This window comes from Pseudonaja textilis, chromosome 14 (genome assembly GCF_049901715.1).
Source record: "Pseudonaja textilis isolate UNSWEBS1 chromosome 14, rPseTex1.2, whole genome shotgun sequence".
NCBI lineage: Eukaryota > Metazoa > Chordata > Lepidosauria > Squamata > Elapidae > Pseudonaja > Pseudonaja textilis.
Window position 1 is genome coordinate 5,968,740 of NC_142003.1, and position 26,171 is coordinate 5,994,910.

Here is a 26,171-nt window from a genome sequence, read left to right on the forward strand (position 1 = left end):
CACCCCCCGGAAGTGATGCAGGAGGCTGAGCCCGAGTGGGCGCTCTGGTCGCTGAGGAGAGCTTTGGTGGCGGAGAGAGGAAGGTAAGCGAATTGGACCCTCTCTCTTCCCGTCCGGGTTCGGGGAGGGGGGGGGTGTCGGGCAACCGAATGCCCCGTTCGCCACCATTGCCCTCCCCACCCGTCCCTTCCTCCCCTCAGCAACGGCCAACTCGCTCCCACTTTTCTGGGAGGAATTTTTTTTTTTTGGGGGGCGCCCCCAGCTGGAAGGACAAGAGTGGGGGCTCTTTTGGGGAAGGGGGAAAGGTTCCTTCTGAGGGGAGGGGGGCTTATAGAGAGAGCAGAAGAGGCCTCGGGGACCCCCCTCCCCAAGAGCGAGGACATGGAGGGGACCCTCACCCAACGGTGGGGCGTGTGAGTATCCCCCCCCACACGACCCAGGAATTTGTGTGTGTGTGTGTGGGGGGGGTCCTCTCCTTCCTTACAGTGGGCTCTCTTTGCAGACAAGCCTGAACCCCCCCCAAGTCCCCCCGGTTATTATGGCTTTGTAGTTGCCTGGAAAGGATCGCTGAGGTGAGTTTGGTTGGGGGGGGGGGTTATCCATGGGGGGGGAGGGAGGGAGGGAGAGGAGAGACCCTCTTGCGGTCATGTTGCCCTTGCTCTGTGTGTGTGTGTGTGTTTTTTTTTTGGGTTTCCCCTCTGGGAGAGGTAAATGCCCAGGCTGTTGGCTGTAGGCCAGCGCTGGACTTTTCTAGGGCCATCCTGGGAGCGGTTCCAGCCCATAATAATAAGCAGAGTGGAGGTTCGTTTCAGCTTGCTTAAAACCTGGTTGTGGGATTCTGCCTTTTTCTGCATTAATCCATCGAGTGACCAGATGGCTCTAATTCACACTGGGTGTTAAAATGTGTCTGTCATATATCTATATCAAATCTGTCTCTATCTATCTATCTATCTATCTATCTATCTATCTATCTATCTATCTATCTATCTATCTATACCTATCTGTCTTTCTATCTATCTACCTATCTGTCTGTCTACACCTATCTCTGTCTGTCTGTCTGTCTGTCTGTCTGTCTATCTATCTATCTATCTATCTATCTATCTATCTATCTATCTATCTATCTACACCTATCTGTCTTTCTATCTATCTATCTACACCTATCCCTATCTATCTACACCTCTCTCTCTCTCTCCACCTATCTCTATCTATATCTACCTATCTATCTATCTGATATCTATTTTATATCTATCTATCTATCTATCTATCTATCTATCTATCTATCTATCTATCTATCTATCTATCTATCTATCTATCTATCTGATGTCTGTCTATCTATCATCTATCTTATCTGTCCTGTCTGTCCTATCTATCTAATCTAATAGATGTATTCTACCTGCCTACCCATCTTCATCTCTGTCTGTCCTATCTTATCTAAAAGATGTTCTACCTCTCTGTCTACCTGCATCTGTCTGTCTCTGTCTGTCTGTCCATCTGTCCTATCTAATAGATGTGTTCTACCTACCTATCCATCTTCATCTATCAGTATATGTCTTGTCTTTCTACCTGTCTATCAATCATCTATTTCAGTGCATTGTGCAAATGGAATTGGGGAGTTATAAGTGGGTTGTGTGTATGTGTTTATCAGCCTGGCGTTAGGGTTTGGGAGTTGGGAGGGATTGGAAGTGATGGGGGCATCAGTTGGGTAAGAATCATTTCATTGTCTCAAACAGATTGCATCCTGGTGAGACTTGAGCTGACTGTGTCTGTCTTCCTTGAAAGGGCGGGGACTGGTTAACCTGGTTGATCCTCAGAGACTGGAGGATTGCTCAATCCTCTGGGGAACCAGATAGTCATCCTGACAACATCCTGGTCTCATTGTGGCATTTTTGAGCTGAGAAGAGTTGTTGAGGCTTTCACGCTGGAGAGCTGTTTTGGGCAAGCCCAGGTTGAAGGCAAATGAATTGACAGGTGACTTAAGGCACAGAAGTATGAATTTTGCAACACATCTGACTGGGCACAGATCAAGGTCCACTTACGTGTAGCTCTGATGCCAGCAATGAGGATTTATTTCTCCATCATGGTGGTGTCTTAAGGGAACTGCCCAACAGAGCTTTCTCAACTACTGGAGACTTTACTTGGTGATAAATTTGAGGCAGAACTGACTAAATTATGGTAATTGGTTTGGGAAGACTTTTGCCTACAAAAATCCTTGTATGTGCTTCAAATTAGTGCATTTTTTTGAAGGGCTTGTTGAATTATGGAGGTGCCACCTGGTCAGAGTTTATGAGATCCCTTTAAATTATATTATTACAGCCTCAGGAAGTAGACTTCTAGCTCTGTTGATGCTTTTTTAGACTTTTGTCCTTAGTTGCTCTAATTGGATAGATCCCAGGAAGGGCTGCACATCATCTTGGAACAGGTGGTAATGTAGAATTTTTTTTTGGAAGAGGGCTTCCCTGGATCTTGAAATTTCGGGTAAGCAAGTTTTGATCATAGGTACTAGATAAGAGGATGGCCTTTGAACTGCTGGAAATTTCTTAGAAAAAAATCGGACTTGAAAGAAATTAATTATCTGGATCTCCTGATCTGGGTGTAACAGTATAAAAGCTCTAGTTATTCTGAGTGGTGGCTTCGCCAGGGGAAAAGTGGGGAGGATTCCTGGGTGATATTTACCACCATTGATCATGGGATATTGCTGGAGCACCGGAGCTTAATGAGCTAATTATTTTTAAAGTTCTGTGTTACAGTAGCTTCAGTTCATTAGGGAATTATAGTGGAAAATTTCTGCTTGGCTTCATGATCGCCTTGCATTGTTAAAAAAAACAAAACACCAAACCACTAGTGTTTTTGTCTTGTGCTTCTGTGTCTGTGCTGGAAACTGCATAACATCAGCTATTAAAGCAGTGGTCCCCAACCTTTTTGGTGCCAGGGACTGGTTTCATGGAAGACAATTTTTCCACAGACTGGGATGGCGGGTGGGAGTGAAGGATCCATGCACACAGTTTCGCCTGGCTCACTACTCACCAGTTGTGCAGCCTGGACACAGACCGATCCACGAACCAGGGGTTGGTAACTCCTGCATTAAAGTACTAGGCAGTCTTTCTGTATGTTACTGGTTAATCTGTAAAATCTTTCATGGCTTAATGTCTGTGAAGATTCTCAGTCATCCAGGTCATGACTGGCTTCAAGGATAAAACGAAGTCCAGTTGCCTTTTGAAAAAAAGGCAGCCTTTTTAGTGGCTTAGCATCCAAACATCTCAGTGGCAGCTAACCTGGGCACCAAGATCAGTTGGGGAGGTGCCATGTTTATGGTCCCATTGATACATTCAGTCCACTGTGTGATGATGGCCAGAGTAGGTAGGGCCTGTGTAACTCTTTTGTAAAATGGGAGGGATGACTTCGAAGAAGAGTTAATCGTAACAGCTTTGAAGGGAGAAGAAAGGCAAATCCCATTTCTCCCTCCTTCCAGCCTCTGTATATGTTGAACTACAATGCCCATCATCCTTTGCCAGCATGGCTATGGTGGCTGGGATCTAACAAGGTCTGGACCAGGTGTTGAAGCCTCAACATAGAATCCTACGGATACGTGTTGACTGGAAGAGAAAAAAAAAACTTTAAAAATCCCAGCTCTTTCCCAATTCAGTTCTTCAGCTATCTTGTGATTTTTTTTTTTAAAAAAAAGCTTTTCTTCCCCCACCCCTAAATTTGAAGGGGCTTATTGATGGGTAAATACGGTATGTTGTCTGGCGCTTTGAACTGTCCAAATAGAAGCTATAGTATCAACTTCCTCATGGGTATATATAACTGTATTTCTCAAAGATTTTTGGAATACCATAGTTCTGGATCCCTGGGGAGTCCACGAATGCTTGAAGAAATATTATTGATTTAAACCTTGAGTTTAGCCTTGGTAGTCCATGGCCACAAAAGGTATTTAAAAGGAGTCCATGGTGAAGAAAACATTGGGAACCTTTGCTATTCGTAGGGAAATGGAAGGGACAGTGGACTTCTTCCCATCTAAATGGCAGAGTTGCCATTTAATATGTGATGATGATGATGATAATCATATCTGTTCAGTTGCATACGATTCTTGGTGATTTTATGGGCCAGGTCTCTCCACAACTTCCTGTCTTGCACTGTTTCTTTGAATTATTCTCTGCTCTGGCTGGTGTCCTTTAAAAATGCGTGTGTGTATAGAGAGAGGGGGCTGGAGAGAGAGAGAGGGAGGAGAGAGAGAGAGAGAGAAAATATGGATCTGTCCTTCTCTTATTGAATGGTGAGGTTGGCAAAGACCTTTTTCTCTTCTCGTTCCCTACCCAAGCATTTGTGAATATTGCACTTTGAGTCAACAAACAGAAAACTAGGAAATCACAGTTTTTGTTCTGGAGAAGAAACCACAAAGATTTCTCCCCCAACCCCGGTCCCCCCTCTCCCTCTGGGTTAGGCCTTTCTCTTCCTACTGGTCAAACCCCAGTTCCCTTCCTCTGTTTTTCGAAAGCCAATTTAAGGGAAGCCAGAAGAGCTTCCATATCCAAAGGCAGCGTACCAGCATGGACTGTTTTTTTGCACCCTGCAGTTCATTACAAGGAGCAGATGTTGAGTGGGACAACCTTTCCATTGGAAGAAGCAGGGCTGTTGCTCTTATGGCCTTGAGGATCGCTCCAGTCAGGGAAGAGAGCAGTGGCCTTCCAGATGTTGCAAGACCATCTGTTTTGCCATGGACCGTTTTAAATGGGGCTTTGGGATGTCGGAGCTCAGCAGGATCTAGGAGCTTGGTTTCCCCACCCCTGGCAGCTGCTCTGCTCATGTTTTTACTCTGTTGTGTTCATAGCACTGTTGTGGATATGATTGCGGGTGGGGGGGAAGGGGGGAAATTCCCTCTCTGTGCACTTCTGGGTGAATAGCACCATCATTACAGGTGGTCCTTGACTTACGGCCGCAATTGCACCCAAATATTGTGTTGCTAAGCTAGACAGTTGTTAAGTGAATGTTGTCCCATTTTACGACGTTCCTTGCCACGGTTGTTCAGGGAATCACTGCAAGTTGATCAGTTGGTAGCCCGGTTGTTAAGTGAATCTGGGTTCCCCATGGATTTTGCTCATCAAAAGGGAGAATCATTGCCATAAATATGAACCAGCTGCCAAGCGTTTGAATGTGGGTCCCGTGATCACCCGGATGCTGCGACCGTCATAAGTGTGATAAAACATTCTTTTCAGTGCCATTGTAACTTTGAATGGTGGCTAAAGGAACTGCTGTGAGTCAAAGATAGCCTGTACAGAGCCTGCAGCCTTTGGATCGATTCATAGGAAAAGCGGAGCAAATCTGTGGCCTCCTCCCCCTGTTTTTTTTTCTTCCGGAATTCTCTGGGTAGAAACATGCAAATCAAATACAACATTCCAATGTAGCTTGCTTTTCCAGTCATTATTTATATTCTCTTCCTATCTGAAGGGTGTGGAAGCTGCATTTTTTTTTTTTATAAAAAGGAAAGCACAACCCCCTGCCCCCAAGAGGCCCTGGTGTTCATGTGAGTAATGAGTTCAGAGGTGTTTTTGTGCAGTGATTATTTTGTTTTGTGCAGTGACTGCTCACTCTGTACAACACAATTGTTTGTTGAAATCCTGGCTTTTTAGCTCGAAAGTTAGGGCCAGGCAGAGTCCAGTGGTCTATACCAGAATGTTCTACATTTAAATCTTCCAATTTCCAGCCGTCAGTCGTCAGTAATTGAGTTTAAAACATGCTTGGGATAAGCACAGGTCCATCATCCGAAATTAAAAATAAAAAAATAATCTCAGAGGGCAGGCTCAGTGGATCACTGGGTCTTTTTCTGCCATCAGTTTTCGAAGTTTCAAAATATCATCCACTCAGTTTCCGTTTGTTCTTTTTAAGCCACAAAACCTATTCGAACCATACCTAATACTTTCTTTTTAAAAGGAGATATGAAGTTATCAAGAACATCCACTCCTTGGGGGGGAAAAACTTTGAGAATGTTAGTGGAAAAACAATTCTGCGACGTTCTAAAAACAGCATTGTAAAGTCTCGGTGCAAATTAATTTTTGGCGGCAGACAGAAGTTTTAATGTGAAATGGGCAACAATTGCAGCAAGCAGTGGTTTAAGCAAATATTAATGGAAAGATATTTTCTTCTGCAGCTAGCATTGTGGAAAAAAACCCCCAACATTTGCACTCTTTGAATAGTTTTGCTGAAACAATGGGTGCTCTGTCTTTTCCAGCATGGCTCTGGACTCCAGTGGATGGTTGTCCCTTAAATTCTTTAAATACACTTGAGAACCACAGATTTCCTCTGAAAAGTAAAGAAAAATTCCTGGAAGCTTTCTGTTCTTCCTCAGTTGCCCTGATCCTTGAAAAAAAAAAAATCAGTTTTATGTTAGTACTTTTAAGAGACCTAAGTACAGGTAGTCCTCCAGTTACAATCACAATTGAGCCCAAGATTTTTGTTGCTAAGTGAAACACTTGTTGAGTGAGTTTGTCCCTTGCCACAGCTGTTAAGTGAGTCATTGAATTTCTTAAGTTAGTGAATCTGGCTTCCCCATGGACGTTGCTTGTCAGAAGGTCGCAAAAGCAGATCCCATGACCCCTGGGACTGCAACTGTCATAAAGACAAGTCAGTTGCTTGCATGCTACCCTTCCACTTTATGCCAATCTTCTGATGACTTCCTAAGATTTGGGACTCCTGCCCTCTTCAGTCCACTGGGCAGGCAGGTCATTGTAGGCCAGTGTTTGTGTAGCCGGAGTAGCTCCACGTTTGGCATTTGGTTTAATAATGAAACGTTGCTTGGGAAGGTCTACATCTTGTAGGTGCTCCTCCTCCTACCTCTTTCCTCCCCCATGAAACATCTTTTAAGGAAAAGAGGCAAGCTAGACATCTAAAAGGTAGATCTTCTGATTTCTCCTCCCTGCAGGTAGAGATATTTTTTTATTTATCCTGGGTGCAAGTTGTGGCATGCTTCTGGTACTATCCTCTTAAGACTCTTGATCAAAGTGTTATATGTTTTTTTTTAAAAAAGTGACCTGCTGGAAGGACACGTATGGGAGAGAATGTGAATTATTTACATTCTAGAGAAAATCTGCACAAATGTTCCAAAAAACAGAATTGGAAGGGAACTTGGAGGTCTTCTAGTCTAACCCTCCTCTGCTTAGGCAGGAAACCCCACACCACTTCAGACAAGTGGTTATCTCATGTCTTCTTAAAAACTTCCAGTGTTGAAGCATTTACAACCTCTGGAGGCAAGTTTGTTCCACTGATTAATTGTTCTCACTGAAATTTCTCCTTAAGTTCTAGGTTGCTTCTCCCCTTGGTTAGTTTCCACCCATTGCTTCTTGTCCTGCTTTCCAGATGCTTTGGAGAATAGCTTGACCCCCCCTCTTCTTTATAGCAAACCAATTTTGATAATGTTATGTTGAGATGTGGAGCAAGAAGGAGAACTGAGGATGAAAAGCTTAATTACGATTAATTTGGATTTAAATGGAATTAAACTGGATGGGTCCAACTTCTGGATAGAGGCGTATAAACAGTTCATTAATAGAATTAGGGAGAAAAAGCACACAGTCCCTGTATGTGGACTCTTTTGCAACATTACACAACACAGATAAGGGCCAAACACTTGAGATCACAATGCCATTGTTTTGTCTGGCTATATTTCGATGAATCAGACCTAGCAGGCTGGGATCACCCATTGTTTTTAAGTCTTAATCTATAGTTTACAAAGCTCTTGTCAGGATTTATGCAACAAGGTAAGCGAAAGCCGAGCGAATCCCATTGTGGGGTTGCAGCCCAGAAACCAACAGCAGTTTTTATAGCATTTTGCTGAGAGGTGTGTCCGATGCTTCCTTAAGCATTTTTGGAAGAGGCAAGTCTTCCAAAGCCAGCTGAAACCACAACATGCAAGTGAATGTAGCTGTTGGAAAACGCTTCCTTGAAGGTGCAAAGCTATAACTGCTCTTTACAACAGGATAGAATTCTTTATTGGGCCAAGTGTGATTGGACACACACACAAGGTATTTGTCCCCAGTGCATAAGCTCTCAGTGTACATACAAGCAACAAGTGATATTCATAACCATAGGTAAAGTTAAAGGTCCCCCTCGCACACACATGCTAGTTGTTTCCGGCTCTAGAGGACAGTGTTAATCTCCATTGCAAAGCCGAAGAAGAGCCAGCGCTGTCCGAAGACGTCTCCGTGGTCATGTGGCCAGCGTGACTAAACACCGAAGGCGCACGGAGGAACGCTGTTCCCTTCCCACCAAAGGGGTCCCTATTTTTCCACTTGCATTTTTACATGCTTTGGAATTGCTAGGTTGGCAGCAGCTGGGACAAGTAACGGGAGCTCACTCCGTTACGCGGCGCTAGGGATTCAAACCGCTGAACTGCCGACCTTTCGATCAACAAGCTCAACAGTCTTAGCCACTGAGCCCTTAATCATAAGCATACATCACCTTAAATCATAGATACAATGCTCATAGTCATAGAACACTAAAGCAACCAACTTATATCATAATAGAATACTAAAAGCAATTGACATAAATCATGAGATACAACAAAAGTTATAAGAAGCTAGCAGGACAGGTGAGAAGGATAATAAGTAATACAGCCCTCCTAGGTGGTTTAACATTCCAGGACATAAACAGTGTTGTGGGAATTAGTTGTTTTTCAGAGTGATACAGCATGGGCGGGCGGAACTTACAACATTGTTTTAGAGAAGGGCCTTGGCTTCTCTGCATTTTCCATTTCGACAAGGGCTCCAAGCAATAATTTATTTTTTAAAAAAAACCCAACACTGAGCAGGCTTTCAAGAATGCAGTGGTAAACAATCTTATTATGACATTTAGTCTTGGCTCCGGATTTGGAGAACATTCACGTTTCAACTTGGGTTATTGGTTTCCCTCTCCTATTCCAGGACAAGTGGTGTAGATTTTCTGGAGAATGTGAACTGGGAAATTTCCCAGATTGTTTTGGGCATTTTTTTAAAAAAACATTGTTTATCTTGGGGGCGGGGAAAACACACCAGTCAATCATAGTTATGGGCTGGGGCTGAATAAACACTATTTTAAAGTTTAACCTTAGAATGGTTGTGATGGGTGTGTAGTGGTTCATAATTTATGTTGTACCTTATGATTCTTGACTCTCAATGAATGTATCTTTTATGTACACTGAGAGCATTTGCACCAAGACAAATTCCAATCACACTTGGCCAATAAAGAATTCTATATTCTATTCTATTCTGTTCTGTTCCCTATTCTATTCTACTCTATATTCTATATTCTGTTCTATTCTGCACCTTATTCTATTCTGTTTTGTTCTATTCTCTGGCATTGTTAAAACACAGATGATTCTCGACTTACAAGCCGTTCATTTAGTGACCATTCAAAATTACAAACAGCACCGAAAAATAGTGATTTATGGCCGTTTTTCACACTTACGACTGTTGCAGCACCCCCATGGTCACGTGATCAAAATTCAGACAACTGACTCACATTTACGATGGTTGCTGTGTCCTGGGGATCATGCGATCTCCTTTAGTGACCTTCTGACAAGCCCAAGACAATGGGGAAGCCGGATTCATTTAACAACCGGCTTACTGATTTAACCACCTGCAACGATTCCCAAACGTGGCAAGAAAAGTCAAAGGCAGCAAAATTCACTTGGCAACAGAAATTTTGGCCTTCACTGTGGGCGTAAGTCGAGAACTACCTGTATTATATGTCCATCCAATTTGACAGTTGTCCCTGGCAGGAAATATTTGGAACGTTCCCTCCTGGAAAACCTTTTGCGGAAAATTTCCCCACCCTGTCTGTGTCCATCAATGATACGGCAGCCCAGAGTTGATGCATCTTTTTGGAGCCAACCTCCTAAAGCAAACAATGAAAGCTGATTTTTCCTGGGATTTTCTTGCTGTTTTTGTAGACCTTGTGACAACAGATTGCCCCCTGCCTTTTTTCTTTCTTTTTTTTGTTTTGCTGGAGGGTTTTTCCGGGAATATATTGTTCAGATCTGAAACAGGATAGAGCAGAGATGGTGAACCTTTTCGCCACTGAGTGCCCAAACTGGAACGTGCATGCATGTGGCTGTGTTGGAGTGCCAGAAAACTAAAGACCAGCTGGCCAGTGCATGCATGCCTGTGTTTTTTTGGCTATTCTGGGGGCCATTTTTCAGGCCATTTTGACCTGAAAACGGCTTGCTTTTTGGCCATTTTTCAGACCATTTTGGGGGCCGTTTTCAGGCTGGTTTGGGCACAAAAAAACAGCCTGAACATGGCCCCCAGAGCCCGACAAAATGGCTTGAAAACGGCCTGGAAAACAACCTGTATTTTGGCCATTTGGGGGCTGTTTGGGGGGCCGTTTTCCAGCAGCTGGCTGGAGCGCATGTGTGCATCAGTAACCGGAAGAGCCGCTGGCGATGGTGTGCGTGCCCACTGAGAGGGCTCTGTGTGCCCCCTCTGGCACGCCTGCCGTAGGTTCACCATCACGGGGATAGAGGGTAGAACTGCATAAATTTGCTGAATGTTCAGGTAGTCCTCAACTTATGACCACAATTGAGCGCCCTCCCCCGCCAAAAAATTTATGGTGCTAAGCAAGGCACTTGTTAAAGTCAGCTGTGCCCCATTTTACAGCCTTTTTGGCCACAGCTGTTAAGCCAGTTGCTGCAGTCGTTAAGTAAATTGCGTGGTCATTAAGGGAACCCGGCTTCCCTCATTGATTTTTGTCAGAAGCCAGCCGGGAAGGTCACAAATTGTGACCCCGTGATTCCCCCAGGAACAGTGCAACCATCATAAATACGGGCCAGTTTGCCAAACGTCCGAATTTTGATCACGTGACCATGAGGATGCTGTAAGCATCCTGCGAAAACCGGTTATAATGAGTCACTTTTTTCAGGGCCCTTGTAAATGTGAACCGTCACTAAACAAATGGTTGTAAGTCAAGGACCATATATATATATAGTGCCTTCCTTTGTGCAGCCCAAACGAAATGGTTTTGTTTTTTTTTCATTTCTACAATACAGCAAGGAGAGAAGTTGGATGAAGTGGACAGATTATAACGGCCTTTGCCGCGATCGGCGTTGTAGAAATAGGGAAGTTATTGAATTATCACTGAACTGAATTCTTTATTGTCATTGTACGTATATACATAGTTTACACATACAACGAAATTCACATAAAACCCAGAGACCAGACCTAACACGCACACACACGTGACAATCCCCCAAACATCCCCCCCCCCAAATTCCCCACCTCCCCAAAACACACAAGCATCCACGCAACGGACCAAGTAATACTGTCCCAACGGCTCACTGATGGTGGGTCCTTAAGTTCTTTGTTAAGTGCCATTATAGCTCTGGGATAAAAACTATTCAGTAAATGTGTGGTCCGAGTTTTAATGGTTCTGTATCTTCTGCCAGAAGGCACAACAGTTCACAAAGATTGTAAGCAGGATGGGGAGAGTCTCTGAGAATGTTGTGCGGCTTCCTCAAACAGCGAGATGGGAAGACAGACGGTCGTCCAGGTAGCTGGAGCCCAATGATAGTTCTGGGCAGTTTTAATGATTCTCTGCAGGGCTTTTTTATCCGCTACAGAGCTGCTCCCCACACCATGCAAAAATGCCGTATGTCGGGACACTCTCAGTGGTGCTGCGGTAGTAGGATAGAAGTAGATGCTGAGATAGATTTATCTTCCTGAGCGTTCTCAGGAAGCACAGCCTCTTCTGTGCATTGAGTTTAATGTCTGCTGTTACTAAAAACAAGTCTCTGCAGAATTTGTGCAGAAAACCCCACGTTGTACTTCTGCAGTATTTGAATTGGGGAATTCCTCGCTTTCTGCACCAAAAAATCTGAGCCCCGTGCTTTAAAAAAAGACATTTCATCCGTCTAACACTCAGTTGCAATCTGGCTAGCCAAATCTTCTACTCTTAACTGATTTAAAAAACAACAACAACAACCTCAGACTTTACTCCTGCTGGATAACTGTGCGACAATAATCCTGCTTTTTGATTTCCACCTCTTGGGATTAAGAGGAGATGTTGCAATGGTATCTTTTCTCCCCTTTGAAAGGCGCCGATAGCGGAGTCTCTTTGTGGCTCTTGGGCTCCTTGCTGTGTCTTAATTAGGTGCCCGTGGTAGCTTATTTCCTCCCGTGGTTAAAAATAATGGTAATTACATAGTAAGCCCTATTGGTTTCTGTCTTCAGCGGGTAGAGAGAGACACCCCCAATTGGCCATTCGCAACTGCACCCATCAATTTGCAGGATGCTCTGGGACTGAGGCTGGAACACCTGTGAGATGTCATGGGCATTCTTGCGCATGGTCTTGATGGCCACTAAAGGTCTCTTCCAACCCCATGAAGGCTGAGATGACAGGTTGCCATGTCCCAGGGATCATGCAACCCCCTTCCTTGACCTCCTGACCGTTGTGGCCCCAGGTTGGGGAGGCACCTGGGCCAGTCCTGTGGAAATCTGGGGAAGGCTGCTCCGATGGGCGCTCTGCCTCGGAGGAATAGCCGAAATCTGCAGAGCTGAGCTCTCATCTGTGGAAGGCTGTCCCGGGAAAGGGAATGCGTGAGCGCCTGGGATACTGTGTCATAAAAGAAGAAAACAAAACTGTAGCTGATCAAGAGAAGAGACAATATAGGTGGACTCGCAGAGGTCCAGATTTGCATTTCAAAAACTTTCCTGCATTTGCTGATGCGACAGCGGGAAGGGAAACACGAGGAGGGCTTGGCTGCCTGAATGAATCAAAGAATTAACGTTTCCCCCTTCCTGTTATCTTAGTCTTGGCTTTGAATGATTGAAAAGCTGGCTTCCCCAATTTCTCGAACTCATGCCTTGGTTATTTTCCCAGTCCCTCCCTCCCTCCCTCTTTCTTTCTTTCTTTCTTTCTTTCTTTCTTTCTTTCTTTCTTTCTTTCTTTCTTTCTTTCTTTCCTTCCTTCCTTCCTTCCTTCCTTCCTTCCTTCCTTCCTTCCTTCCTTCCTTCCTTCCTTCCTCTTCCTTTCTCTCTCTCTCTCTCTCTCTCTCCATCCATCCATCCATCCATCTCTACCTACCTACCTACCTACCTACCTACCTACATGTTGAAGCCACAGAGAATGTTTTCCCCATCTTTATCAGGAGTGACTTCCAAGATTTCTTGCAACAAGAAGTGGATGAGCGTTTTAAAATCAGTCCCTGAGTTTCACGGCTGAACTGAACCCAGATAGTCCTCATTGCACGACCACAATTGCGCCCCAAAATGTATGTTTGTTAAGTGATACATGAATTGAGTTTGGCCCCCTTTTACCACTTTTTCTGCCACATTTACGAAGTGAATCCCTGCAGCTGTTCAACGAGTAACACGGTTGTGAAGTGAATCTGGCTTCCCCATGGACTTGGATTGTCAAAAGGTCGCAAAAAGGGGGCCGGGGGGGGAACCCATGACCCCAGATAGGAAGCATCATCTACAATCAAACGTAGCTGGAGACTTCCGCTCCCGGGATTTCCCACCCTGGCTGTGGAATTCTGGGAACTCGAGTGCAAATATTTGGAGGGGCATTCAAATTAAGAAGGGCTCATTTTGTGAACCATAAAATGATATCTCTCCTTCTGGGCCTTAATCCGGGTACTATCACACCTTGCATTTCTGCAGCAGGAAACCTGCAGAGATGCTAAAAATGATCACGGGGCAGCAAAAGTCAACTTTTCACCAAATGAAAAAGCCCTGCTTAAAAATCCTCAGCTATGGAAACCCACTTTTTGTTTTGTTTTTTTTTAGAGAAAGAGGAAGTAGCTGTACAGTCAACTAATTTTACTACCATATTAAGGAGCTTCCTAGTTTCAATGCAAGGAATTCTTTCTCTTATTTTCCTGTAATCCTTTCGAGCAAATCCCTTTTATTTCATTGCAATGGGTTGCACGACATCCCTTTGTGGTGTAAGTTTTTCCTTTTTCCTTTTCTTTCTTTAAAGCCGGCGCTCCTCAGCATTGTTGACAAGATTGTGCTTTTTGCAGTGGGTGCCACCAAGCAGATGGCCCATCTGTTTCCCCATCTGAGTCTCCCGCTACTGCTTAGGTTTTCTTGGTTTTGGCTAGGAAGAAAGGAGGAGTAAGCGAGTGGGTGTTAAGGAAGGCTTGACTGGGATTTGATTGCTTACTTTTTTTTGGCATCTTACTGTTAAATATGAGTTGCTGAGTGGCTTGGTGGCCTAGTGGTGAAGATGCTCACTTGCTACTCGGGATAGTTGAGAGTTCAATCCTTAGGTAGCGCTGATGTTTCTCTCTTAAGGTGCATAGAAAAAAAAAAATCTGCTCTGAACTTCATGTAGGTGTCAGGAAGGGCATGTGGCCAGTAAATGCTCAAGCTCCATTCAGTCACCCCCAACTCTACAGGGTCATAACAAACAAAAATCCCTGTTAATGTGAATGCTATCGGTCTGATTTATAAAAATATCAAGTCTCTTTTGAAACGGGAGTATTTTCTCAAGCCTTCTATAGAAATGAGTCACATTAAAATTATTTTAATAATAAACAGGGATGTAGGGAGCAACAACATTGCATGACGTAGTTGTATAACTTGGATGTAGCGACTGAAAGGTGGAGTTATATTAAATATAACATTTAATATATATGTATAAGTACCAATATGCATATACTAGCTCTATACCCGTGCTTCGCTATGAAACTATGTGATCCGGCTTATTTTTGGGGGAAGAAAAAAAGGGGGGTGGGGAATTCTGCCTACCAGCATCCATCGATATTCATCTGGCTAGCGTCCTGTCAGTGTGCGAGAGTTGAGGGCTGTTTGGAAACTGAAACAGTATTTGAGCAAGAAGGACACAGCAAGGAGCCTGGGCGTGGCTTAGCTCAACTGTTCTGGACTAAAGCCGGTTGCTGTTGACTATTATGCATTAATCGGTTTTAATAAGACTTTTTTTTTCCTTCGCTTGAGCAATTTTCTGCAAGCGCAGGCTCCTCCTTTTAAAACCGGGGTCCCCAACCTTTCTGGCACCTTTCAGGGACCAATTTCAGTAGAAAAAAAATGTCTTCCATGGACTGGAGGAGATGGTTTCACATGCAACCTAGATCCTGAGCATGCGCAGATGAAGCTTCACTTTTGTGGCCACTTGTGCGGCCCGGTTCCTTAAAGGCCACGGCCCGATATCGGTCCATGGCTCAGAGGTTGGGGACCCCCGTTTTAAAAAGATTAATACAGAAATAAATAGGGTTAGGGTTACGGTTTATTGATGCCCCAGTGCTACTCATTATTAGTAGGTGTGAAAATGAAAAAGCAATTAGACCTGGACCTCTTGAGAGCAGGTGTGTAGCTCTTTTATTCCCTCACCCAGGGACAAAAACGTTGTTATTCTTAACACCGTTTGTTCCCCATGGTTGCAACCTCAATTGTTTTTGCACATCGCCTGGTTCGTTCTTACAGTGAAGGTGTCAAGACATAAGGCAACAAGGAGGGGTAGCCATTGGGCAGTGGGTATCCTGTACAGATTACGAGCATGATTGAGCCGAACATTTCCGTTTGCTAAGTGAGACAGGTGTGTTAAGTGTGCTTTGCCCCCATTCGACGACTTTCTTGGCCACCGTGGCTGAGTGAATCCCTGCCGCTGATAAGTTAATAACCCGGTTATTAAGTGAACCTGGCTTCTTCGTTGACTTTGCTGGTCAGAAGGTTGCAAAAGGGGGTCACTGCAACTGTCCTAAATATGAGTCAGTTGCCAAGCCTCTGAATTTTGATCAGGTGACCGCGGGGATGCTACAACGGTCGTAAGCGTGGGGAAAAAAACCGGTCACAAGTCACTTTTTCTCAGTGCCGTTGTAACTTTGAACGCTCCCCCCACAAACTGTTGTTAAGTCAAGGACTACCTGTAGTCTTCTCTGAATAAACAGTACTCCGATGCAAGTTAAAAAAAACCATGAATATGACGTTTGCAATTGTAAACATTCCAAAATGGAGCCTCACCCAGTTTAGGCCCTTCAGTAGGCACAGATGGCACCGGATTATGCCCCGCTCACCGGATGTTGCGAGGGATTGAAGGGCAGGCAAGGAACAGTTGATTTGATGAGCTGTCCCTCGCCTTCCTGACTATTGAATTGAGCAATCTGTTGTGGTTATAATCTTCTTCGTTGTTATTTTTCTTTCCACCCGCCTTCCTTTGTGAATCTTTCACAAAGGTTCTGCAAATGTTCTTTGGAATTTCAGGGGAGGTCGTCAATTCTAGGGTTTCCCCGAAGTAAGAAGGGGTGGAGAGTGATGGACGGATCTGGGTTTCCTTGGAGAATCTCTAGACAGGGCGCGTCCAACCGTGGCAACTTTAAAGACTTGTGGACTTCAACTTCCATTATTCCCCAGCCAGGGGAATTCTGGGAGTTGAAGTCCACAGGATTTAAAGTTGCCAAGGCTGGACATCCCTGCTGTAGAAGGTTTAGCCACTTTGCTTGGAAGAGGTCCTAAAGGCTTGGAGACTGAACCATATGAAGAACAGCTGCAGGATTTGGGGTTTGGCTAGTCTAAAGAAAAAAAGAATTAGGGGTAGTCTTCCAGTATTTGAGGGGCTGCGCAGGGGTGGGATTCTACCACTTCGCACCTATTCGCTAGAACTGGTTGTTAACGTTCTAAGCAGTTCAGAGAACCGGTTGTTAGAAGAAATTACTGGGCTAATCCTGTAAGGAAGGCAGGAAGGAAACATTCTGGTGTTGCTTACAGAAGCTGCCTCTCCGTTAACCCTTATTGCATTCTTGGCAGGACTAGACTTCCTGTCTCTGGAACGTCTCTGAAGGTTTTTTCCCCTCCTTTGCTGGTACTTTGCTTGTGTAGAGTGACCATTCAAAGTTACAATGGCACTAAAAAAAGTGACTTATGACCATTTTTCACACTTACGACTGTTGCAGCATCCCCACAGTCACGAGAGGCCAGGCGAGGAGATGCGTGCCTCGATGTGAGTGATGTTGATTTGGCCACGTCCCCCAAGTCACATGACCACCAAGCCCCACCCCACCAATTAAGCCACGCCCACAGAACCGGTTGTTAAAAAATGTGACTCCCACCCCTGGGCGGGACGTGATAGCAGTCTTCCAGTCTTTGAGGGGCTGCCATAAGGAAGAGGGGGTGAATTTATCCTCCAAAGCATCCGAAGGCAAGACAAGAAGCAATGCCTGAAAACTAATCCAAGAGAGAAGCAACCTGGAGTTAAGGTTGTCCCCCCTTCCTCACAGGGAGGACAACTAAGCAGCGGAAGAGAAGCCGTAGGAGCTTCATCACTGGAGGTTTTTAAGAAGAGACCAGACCCCTGATGGTGAACCCATGGCATGCGTGCCGGAAGTGACACGCAGAGCCATTTCTACCGGCAGGCGAGTGGTCGCCTGGAAGAGTCCCACTGCACACGGTGCACCGCCCCCCCGCCAGTCAGCTGATTGTTGGGTATCTGCCGCTCATGCATGGGGGGTGGCGGGGAGACATGCGCATGGGAGATGGGGGAGAAGCTTTTGGGGGCTGACATTTCTCTGTGGACCACCCAAATTTTCTCACGGACCACCAGTGGTCCCCGGCCCACTGGTGGTTTGGCAACCACCGGACTGGATCTCCGAGGTCCCTTCCAGCTCTATTCGATTCTAAATATTTTCTGACTTTACCGCACCCAAATATTGTAGCCGATTGCAGAAGAAGAATTCCCGTAAAACGTTCGCTGTCAAAAATGGATGAGGAAACAGGTGATCGTCCGTGAGAAACTTCGAAGATTTCCCTCAGATTGTCGTTGATTTGGGGCTTTTTTAAAAAAAATCTTTTTTTTTTGCAAGTCTGGACTTGCCTGCCTGGCATGCTGAAATCTTTCATGTCAAGCAGTCATGAGTCACCGGGATTTGATCCTTCCCAGCTGGCTTGCAGTTCCTCTTCCTCTCCCCTCTCTCTCTTTCTAGGCAGCAAGTATTTTTGTTTTGTTTTGTTTCAGGAGTGGCAGTTCTCAAACTAAAGGCCTCCTCTCACTCCCAAACCTATTTCCATGACTGCTGTGCTGGAGCGTAGGGAGTCCTCTGCTTAGTGACCGCTCGGAGTTACAACTGAAAAAAAGTGACTTATGACTTACGACTGTTGCAGCATCCCCACGCGATTTACATTTGGATGCTTGGCAGCTGTCTCATACCTATAACAGTGGCTGTGTCCCCGGAGTCATGTCATCCATCCCCTTGTGCAACCTCCCGACAAGCAAAACCCAATGGGGAAGCCAGGTTCACTTAATGACCGTGTTACTAAGTTAACAACTGCAGTGATTCGGTGAACCATTGTGACAAGAAGAGCTGTAAAACGGGGCAAAACTTAACTAATTTCTCTCTTAACAACATACATGTGGGGCTCAATTGTGGTCTTAAGACGAGGACTACCTGTACATATAATTACATATAAGGACCCAGATTGTTGGGGGCAAGAGGCTGACTCTGTAAACTGCTTAGAGAGGACTAGAAAGCAGCATGAAGTGGTATATAAAGTCTGCTATTGCTTGGGAAGGAAGGAAGGAAGGAAGGAAGGAAGGAAGGAAGGAAGGAAGGCAGGAAGGAAGGCAGGCAGGCAGGCATAGTGGCAGAATGGTTAGAATGCAGAGTTTCAGGCTAACTCTGCCCACTGCCAAGAGTTCAATCAAGGTTGACTCAACCTTCCATCCTTCCGAGGTGGGTAAAATGAGGACCCAGATTGTTGGGGGCAAAGAGGCTGACTGTAAACTGCTTAGAGAGGGCTGGAAAGCACTATAAAGCGGTATATAAGTCTAAGGGCTATTGAGTGAATGAACAAATAAATTCTTTATTGGCCAAGTGTGATTAGACACACAAGGAATTTGTCTTGGTGCATGTACTCTCGGTGTACATGAAAAGATTCATTCTTCAAGAATCATAATGTACAACACTTAATGATAGTCACAGGGTACAAATAAGCAATCAAATCATACGAGGAAACAGTCAATATAAATCATAAGGATACTATTGCAATTGCTGCAAAGGAATGATGGGGAGTGGGTGAATGACAAATGCAAAGAAAATGAGGTAGAATTCCCCTTCCCCACCAAAACGTTGAGCACCCATGTTCTAAACCAGAGGTGTTCAAACGACAGTTTTAAGTCTTGGGGACTTCAACTCCCAGAATTCCTCCTCCAGTCACGTTAGCTCAGGAATTCTGGGAGGAGAAAACCACAAGACTTAAACTTGCCAACTTTGAAGACCCTTGTTCTAAACAGATAAAATTACATTTCCACAATATTATGGAACCTCTACATTGATCTAGGTTGTCTATGAAAATGCTCTAATGCAGGGGTGTCCAACCTTGGCCCCTTTAAAACCTGTGGACTTCAACTCCCAGAATTCCCCAGCCAGCACGGACACCCCTGCTCCAATTCAACTCATCCTCTGCTCACAGCTGGACAATTTGTGATTGTAATGTTGTAACTGTGGATGGTCCTATCAAATAGAGCCGGTCCTTTTTGCAGCCAGCCTCTTTGGACGTGGCTACTAATAGATCTCCTCAACTGTCTGACTCCTTTTATTTTATGTTTCCGCAGCCATCCCAAAGGCACCGATTCCCTTAGGAGGAGAGTCAGCCTAAATGGTGCGATGCTTTCCTGTCCTTGGAAGGATATCATGTAAGTCGTATTTTGGGTTTTGGTGCATTCCACGAAGTCCGAGTAGTCCCATCGTATGGTAACGGCTGCGTCCAAGTTTGGGGCCGTGGTAAACTGAGAGGGATGGAATTCGGATGGGGAGCTGCAGAGGACGTCCGTATCTTGCTGTTGTCGGTACAAGCAGTCAGGAACACTTGGAAATTAAAGTGAGCACCTCTTAATGTCCGTTTTTAATGTTCCTCCCAATAAGATAAAGACAGCCAATCCCTCTAGGCAACACCATCAGAGTGCTCTGATGATGTTACCTAGTTGGGTCATGAAACGTCTCCAAGAAAATAACGAAGCTTAGAGAGCGCCAAGGATCTCACAGCTCCTCCTCCTCCTCCTCCTCCTCCTCCTCCTCCTCCTCCTCCTCCTCCTCCTCCTCCTCCTCCTCCTCCTCCTCCTCCTCCTCCTCCTCCTCCTCCTCCTCTGCAAACCCCCTGTAAATCCCTTCTAGCACTGATGATGTTCCCTAGCTGGGTCATGAAACATCTGCAAGAAAAACACCAAGCTCAGAGCGCACCAAGGACCCCATAGTCCTCTTCCTCCTCTCTTCCTCCTTCTCCTCCTCCCCCCCTCCTCTCTCTCTCTAAACCCCACTCTCTCCTAGCACTGATGATATTACCTAGTTGGGCAATGAAACATCTGCAAGGAAGCTCCACAGTGCACCAAGGACCCCTCATTGTCAAACCCCGAGCTGCAGATATTTTTTATTGAGAGACTAAATCCCCGGGGGAATGATATTCTCAGCTTCTCTTCTGGGAACCTGGCCAGTTGGTATTCCCTAGTGGATGGGGCCTGGCGCATGCCTCTCCTGCTGGATCTCACGTGATGGGTAGATAGAATCAGACAGAGACAGCCCGGCCCGAGGCCATGAATTCATGCTTTGTGAAGCTATAGGGCACAGTTAATACTTGCACAATGGCACCTTGCTCATTGTGTCTATTCTCTTTCCCCCAGCCACAAAGCATGTAAGTGAAACCCAGCCGGATTAGACTCTGTTTAATTCATTATCTTCCCACAACAGCCAGCTAGATGCCTCTGGGAAGCGCATGGGCAGGATACAAGCGCACCAGGGGCCTCCTTCTCCCCACCCCACCCCCTCGTTCCCTAGCAACTAGCATTGAGGGAGATGCTGCTCCTGATACTAAGAAAGTGCATCGCCACCGTGACGAGGAGCTATTGATAGCTACATCATCCACGTCAATCTGACATCCTTTTAAAAGCCACGACAGTCGGTGGCTTAGCTTGTCACTCAGCCTTGCCAGCCCAGCAGGGGGTCGTTTCCAGAATGTCAGCCAAGCATCGCTTCCTGGAAGCTCTTCTGATAACGCCCTCGACACCTGCAGAGAGAAATTGGAGGGTCTCTCCTGGCAGAGCTGAGTTTTAGCCGTCCCAAAGGTGCTTTTCTCCAAGAGGCAACTGGGCTTCCTGTTTGTTCGTTTTTTTTTTCTTCGAAGACGTCTCACTTCTCATCCCAGTAGCTTCTTCAGCTCTGAGATTTTGCTTCTCTTGAGAGCTGAAGAAGTTTCTGGGATGAGAAGCAAAATGTCTTCAAAGAAAAAAAAAAGTCCACTTGCCTCTTGATAAAAAGCACCTTTGGGACAACAACCATGACCCGGATGACTGAGAATCTCCATAGACGTTGTGTTTTAGCTGGCCTGGAGGAGGAAAAAGTGGGTTTGGGGAGGTTTTCTGGAACCTCTTGAGAAGAGACAGAGATGTCCATGGGGTAGGAGGCAGGCTCTTAAGGATGCTCTCTGGGTTTCTCAGAAGATGGGCTGTTGTCTGCCGTCCGTTGGAGCTTCCCAAGAGCCTTCAGGGTAGCTCAGTGGAGATCAGTGCTGGGAAGGTTGCAGTCCTCCAGACTGGTTGCTGAACTACAATGCCCGACAGCCGTACCCACACACAGCTGGACGTGCTGGAATTTATAATTCAGCAATATCTGAATCCCCCTATTTTCAGTTCTGTTGTAACTTCAAAGTGTCGATAATATCTGTAATCTGAACACATAGTTATAATATTTTAGATTGTAATATTCTCACAAATCCCACAACACTGTCTCATTTCTCATCTTCTGATTATGTTCTCCTGTTGGTTTCTTCTGATTTATCAATTGTTGTTTGTGACTTACGATTAATGATTGTAACTATGATTACGACCTAAGACTTACTACTTGCTTGTATGTACACTGTGAACTTATGCACCAGAGACAAATTCCTTGTGTGACCAATCACACTTGGCCAATAAAGAATTCTGTTTTGTTTTGTTTTGTTTTGCTCTGCTATACTCTATACTCTATACTCTACTCTACCCTACTCTAGATTTCATATTTTACATTTTTATCTCTTATGGCTTTTTTTTAACCGAAATGTGATGTGAATGTTTAGTTTACTTCTATTGTCATTGCACCTCGTACAACGAAATCAAACACATCATGACCATGAGCATGAAAATAAACACTACATCCTTCATCCTTCACACATTGAACCATAAAACCCAGACACAACACCAACACTGCACTATACAGCAGAATTCAAAAGAGCTCCTGCCCTGGGATAGAAGCTGTTTTTCAGCCTATTTGTCCTTGTTTTTATTATCCTGTACCGTCTGCCAGATGGTAATAGTTCAAAAAAAGTGTTCCCAGGATGAGATGGATCTTTGAGGATGTTTTGAACTTTCTTAAGGCAGCGGGAGCTATAAAGCTCTTCCAAAGAGGGGAGAGGGCAACCCATCATCCTCTGGGCAATGACATTAACCCTCTGGAGTGCTGTCCTATCTGCCCCTGTGCCATATGATAAATAATAATAATTTGAATGATCACTAAATGAATGGTTGCAAGTCAAGGATTGCCTCTATTTGATTAAAGGAAGGATTGATCCTCCCTTCCCCTCCCCTGTCTTTCTTTCAGGCCGGCTGATTATCCCTGAGAGCATGCAGTGGCCCAAGCAGCACCAGTGGGGCAGGCGTGTGACGGCGTGGGGGATGCTCTAACGGCTGGGCGCGCTACAATATGGGCCAGTGCGTCACCAAGTGCAAGAATCCTTCTTCCACTCTGGGTAGCAAAAATGGCGACCGGGAGGCCCACGGCAAAGCTCACGGGAAGCGGAACCCCAATCACAAGGAGGAGCTCAACCTGGTTGGCAGGAAACCCTCTGGAGATATTCTGGTCAACGGGACGAAGAAGGTGGAAGCGGCTATAGAAGCCAACCAGCCTCCCACTTCCTCTGGAGATGCCCGGAAAGAGGTGCCCGTCTCGGGCTCCGAGGAATCGTTCCTCCACAGAACTGAGGAGTTGTTCAGGAGGTACAAGGACGAACGAGAAGACGCCATCTTGGAGGAAGGCATGGAGCGTTTCTGCAACGACCTCTGTGTTGACCCCACGGAATTCAAAGTGCTCGTGCTGGCTTGGAAATTCCAAGCGGCTACGATGTGCAAATTCACCAGGTAAGTCCTGTGTTGCCGTCAGAAACCGCGGGGCTTGTCGGTCTCTGGAGCCCCCTCAGCAGGTTTCGAGAAAAACCGAGGTCACAAGGGGGAAAAACTTTGGAAAATGTAAGTGGCAAACAGGCTCCCTAGGGGAATGCAGAAAATCTTGGCTTCACCCATTTGCTTGGCACGAGAGAGAGAGGGAGAGAGAAAGAGAGAGAGAGAGAGAAACTTAAGACTTGTGGAGACTTCAGCTCCCAGAATTCCTCCTCCAGTCATGTTAGCTCTGGAATTCTGGGAGTTGAAGTCCACAAGTCTTAAACTTGCCAAGTTTGTGGACCCTTGATCTGGATGACTTAGAATCCCCATAGACGTTTACTTTACTTTGCTTTATTGTCATTGCACCTCGTACAACGAAATTAAAAACCATCTTCAGTGTACAATTTATGACCATGAAATTTATGACCATGAAAATAAACACAAACACGCATCTTTCGCATTCTATACATTGAATTGAAAACCCCTGATATTGCATTAATATTGCCCTATACAGTAGAATTCATTAGAGTTACTGCCCTGGGATAGAATAGAATAGATAGAATAGAATAGAATAGAATTCTTTATTGGCCAAGTGTGATTGGACACACAAGAATTTGTCTTGGTGCAAATGCTCTCAGTGTACCTAAAAGAAAAGATACATTCGTCAAGAGTCAAGAATCATCAGGTCCAACACTTAATAGTCACAGGGTACAATAAGCAATCAAATCATATCAGGAAACAGTCAATATAGATGGTAAGGACACAAGCGACAAAGTTACAGTCATACAGTCCCAAGTGGGAGGGGATGGGCGATAAGGAGTGATGAGAAGATTAATAGTTGTGCAGACTTTGTAAATAGTTGGACAGTGTTGAGGGAATTATTTGTTTAGCAGAGGGATGGCGTTCGGGAGAAAACTGTCCTTGTGTCTAGTTGTTCTGGTGTGCAGTGCTCTATAGCGTCGTTTTGAGGGAAGGAGTTGCAACAGTTTATGTCCAGGATGTGAGGGGTCTGTAAATATTTTCACAGCCCTCTTTTTGACTCGTGCAGTATGCAGGTCCTCGATGGAAGGCAGCTTGGTAGCAATTGTTTTTTCTGCAGTCCTAATTACTCTCTGGAGTTTGTGTCGGTCTTGTTGGGTTGCAGAACCAAACTGAAGCTGTTGTTCAGCCCATTTGTCCTTGTTTTTATGTGGTAATAGTTAAAAAAAAAAAGACGGTGCCCAGGATGAGATGGATCTTTGAGAATATTTTGAACTTTTCTCCCAAAAAGTTGCTTTGTAGTATTGAAAAAAATCTAAGCCTCACCGTCCTCTTTCCTCCCTGCCCTTCAGGATGGAGTTTTTTGACGGCTGCAGAGCAATAAACGCGGACAGCATCGAGGGGATTTGCGCCCGGTTCCCCAGCCTCTTGAACGAAGCGAAGCAAGAAGACAAATTCAAGGACCTCTACCGCTTCACTTTCCAATTCGGCTTGGATTCGGACGAAGGCCAGAGGTCGCTCCACCGGGAGATAGCCATCGCTCTCTGGAAGCTGGTTTTCACGCAGAACCAGCCTCCCATTTTGGACCAGTGGTTGCACTTCTTGACCGAGAACCCTTCGGGCATCAAGGGCATCTCCCGAGATACCTGGAACATGTTCCTTAATTTTACTCAGGTCATCGGTCCGGACCTCAGCAATTACAGCGAAGACGAGGCCTGGCCCAGCCTCTTTGACACTTTCGTGGAGTGGGAAACGGAGCGACGGAGGAAGGGGGAGGAAGAGGGGGGTCCCACCCACTTGCAGGATGTACAGACAACATCCCGGTGTACAGACCCTCACGCGGCCTGAGAGTTTCCACAGGGGCGATTCCCCACCCCACCCCCCCGCCGCCCCTTTCATGGCCCGTCAGCTCAAAACCCCTCTGGAATTTACAGACTTCTCCAGATTTTTCTACTTTACACCTTTCTCTGCCTTGTATTTTGAAAGGGCTTTAAAATGCTGTATCCATATTTTAGGCACTTTCTTAAAAAAAAAAAAAAGAGAGAATTGGATTATTCCCGTTTCTCCTCTCCTCGAAATGTTTCATTCTCCCCTTCCCGTCCCTCTGGTTGCGAGTTAAATGATTTCTTGTTTTTAAATTTCAAAATGGTTTTCAGGCTGGTATTCTTCTTTGCCCCAGGTTACACAACTTTCAAAGCAGATTTTTTTATATATATATATATATATATATATATATATATATATATATATATATATATATATATATATATATATATATATAAATATACATATATATATAATATTTATATATATATTATATATATATATTATATTATATATATATATATATATTCTTTTCCTGGTGAGGTTAAATTAACATCACTAAATTATTACAGTGCCAGATTGAAGTTCTTTATATTATTATTATTATTATTTTTTAAACAGAGCAAGCCTATACTGTGTGTAGTGCTGTTTACATTGTTGGAATTTTTTTTTTTTAGGTTGTGATAATTTTAAGATTTATACCACGATTGATAACAGTGTAAACTGTTCAGGGCAAACGCGTTTAAAATTCCCAGGCAAACAAACCGATGTTGAAAGCCAATGAAAGCAGCATTGTACTGTTGCCGTTGTCGTTGTGGTTGATTTGTAGCATGGCTAATTTTGGTTGTGAAGTTAGTGCCTTGGCAGAATAGATACATTGTGTGTGTGTGTATGGAAATGTGTATATGTGTGTGTGTATACACACAGACACAGACACACACAGACACACACACACACCATTCCTGCCTACCAGCTGATCATTTGATCAACCTTTGGGCCAACAGCCACAGTGGCAGAGGGGTGTTAAACATCCCAGATTCTCAAAGAAGGCGAGAACTTGCAGTGTCTCCTTCCTTCCTTCCAGTTATCCTCCGTTTGTTCGCTCACTTTCCAGGAGAAGCTTGTAGAGGCAGGGTTTTCCCACCCTTGGCAACTTTAAGACTTGTGGACTTCAACTCCCAGAAACCCCTTCTCTCCCCCCCCATCCAGCCAGCATGGAATTCTGGGAGTTGAAGTCCAGGCATCTTAAAGAGTCGCCATGCTCGGGAAAG

General features: G+C 44.9%; 1 protein-coding gene across 6 annotated transcripts; it reads left to right on the forward strand.

Annotated features, from left to right (window-relative positions):
• DCUN1D3 (defective in cullin neddylation 1 domain containing 3) lies at window positions 1-25,138 on the forward strand. 6 transcript variants are annotated; one of them, XM_087942058.1, is made up of 4 exons: window positions 1-83; window positions 19,528-19,793; window positions 22,541-23,076; window positions 24,429-25,138. In XM_087942058.1, the coding sequence occupies exons 3-4, from the start codon at window positions 22,643-22,645 to the stop codon at window positions 24,922-24,924; spliced, it is 930 nt and encodes a 309-aa protein (XP_087798184.1). In that variant the 5' UTR covers window positions 1-83; window positions 19,528-19,793; window positions 22,541-22,642; the 3' UTR covers window positions 24,925-25,138. The 6 variants fall into 6 exon arrangements, with proteins under 6 accessions (XP_087798184.1, XP_026560057.1, XP_087798182.1 ...); XM_026704272.2 differs by having other exon boundaries at window positions 19,528-19,608; XM_087942056.1 differs by lacking the exon at window positions 1-83 and adding an exon at window positions 106-572 and having other exon boundaries at window positions 19,528-19,608.
• The last annotated feature ends 1,033 nt before the right edge of the window (window positions 25,139-26,171 follow it).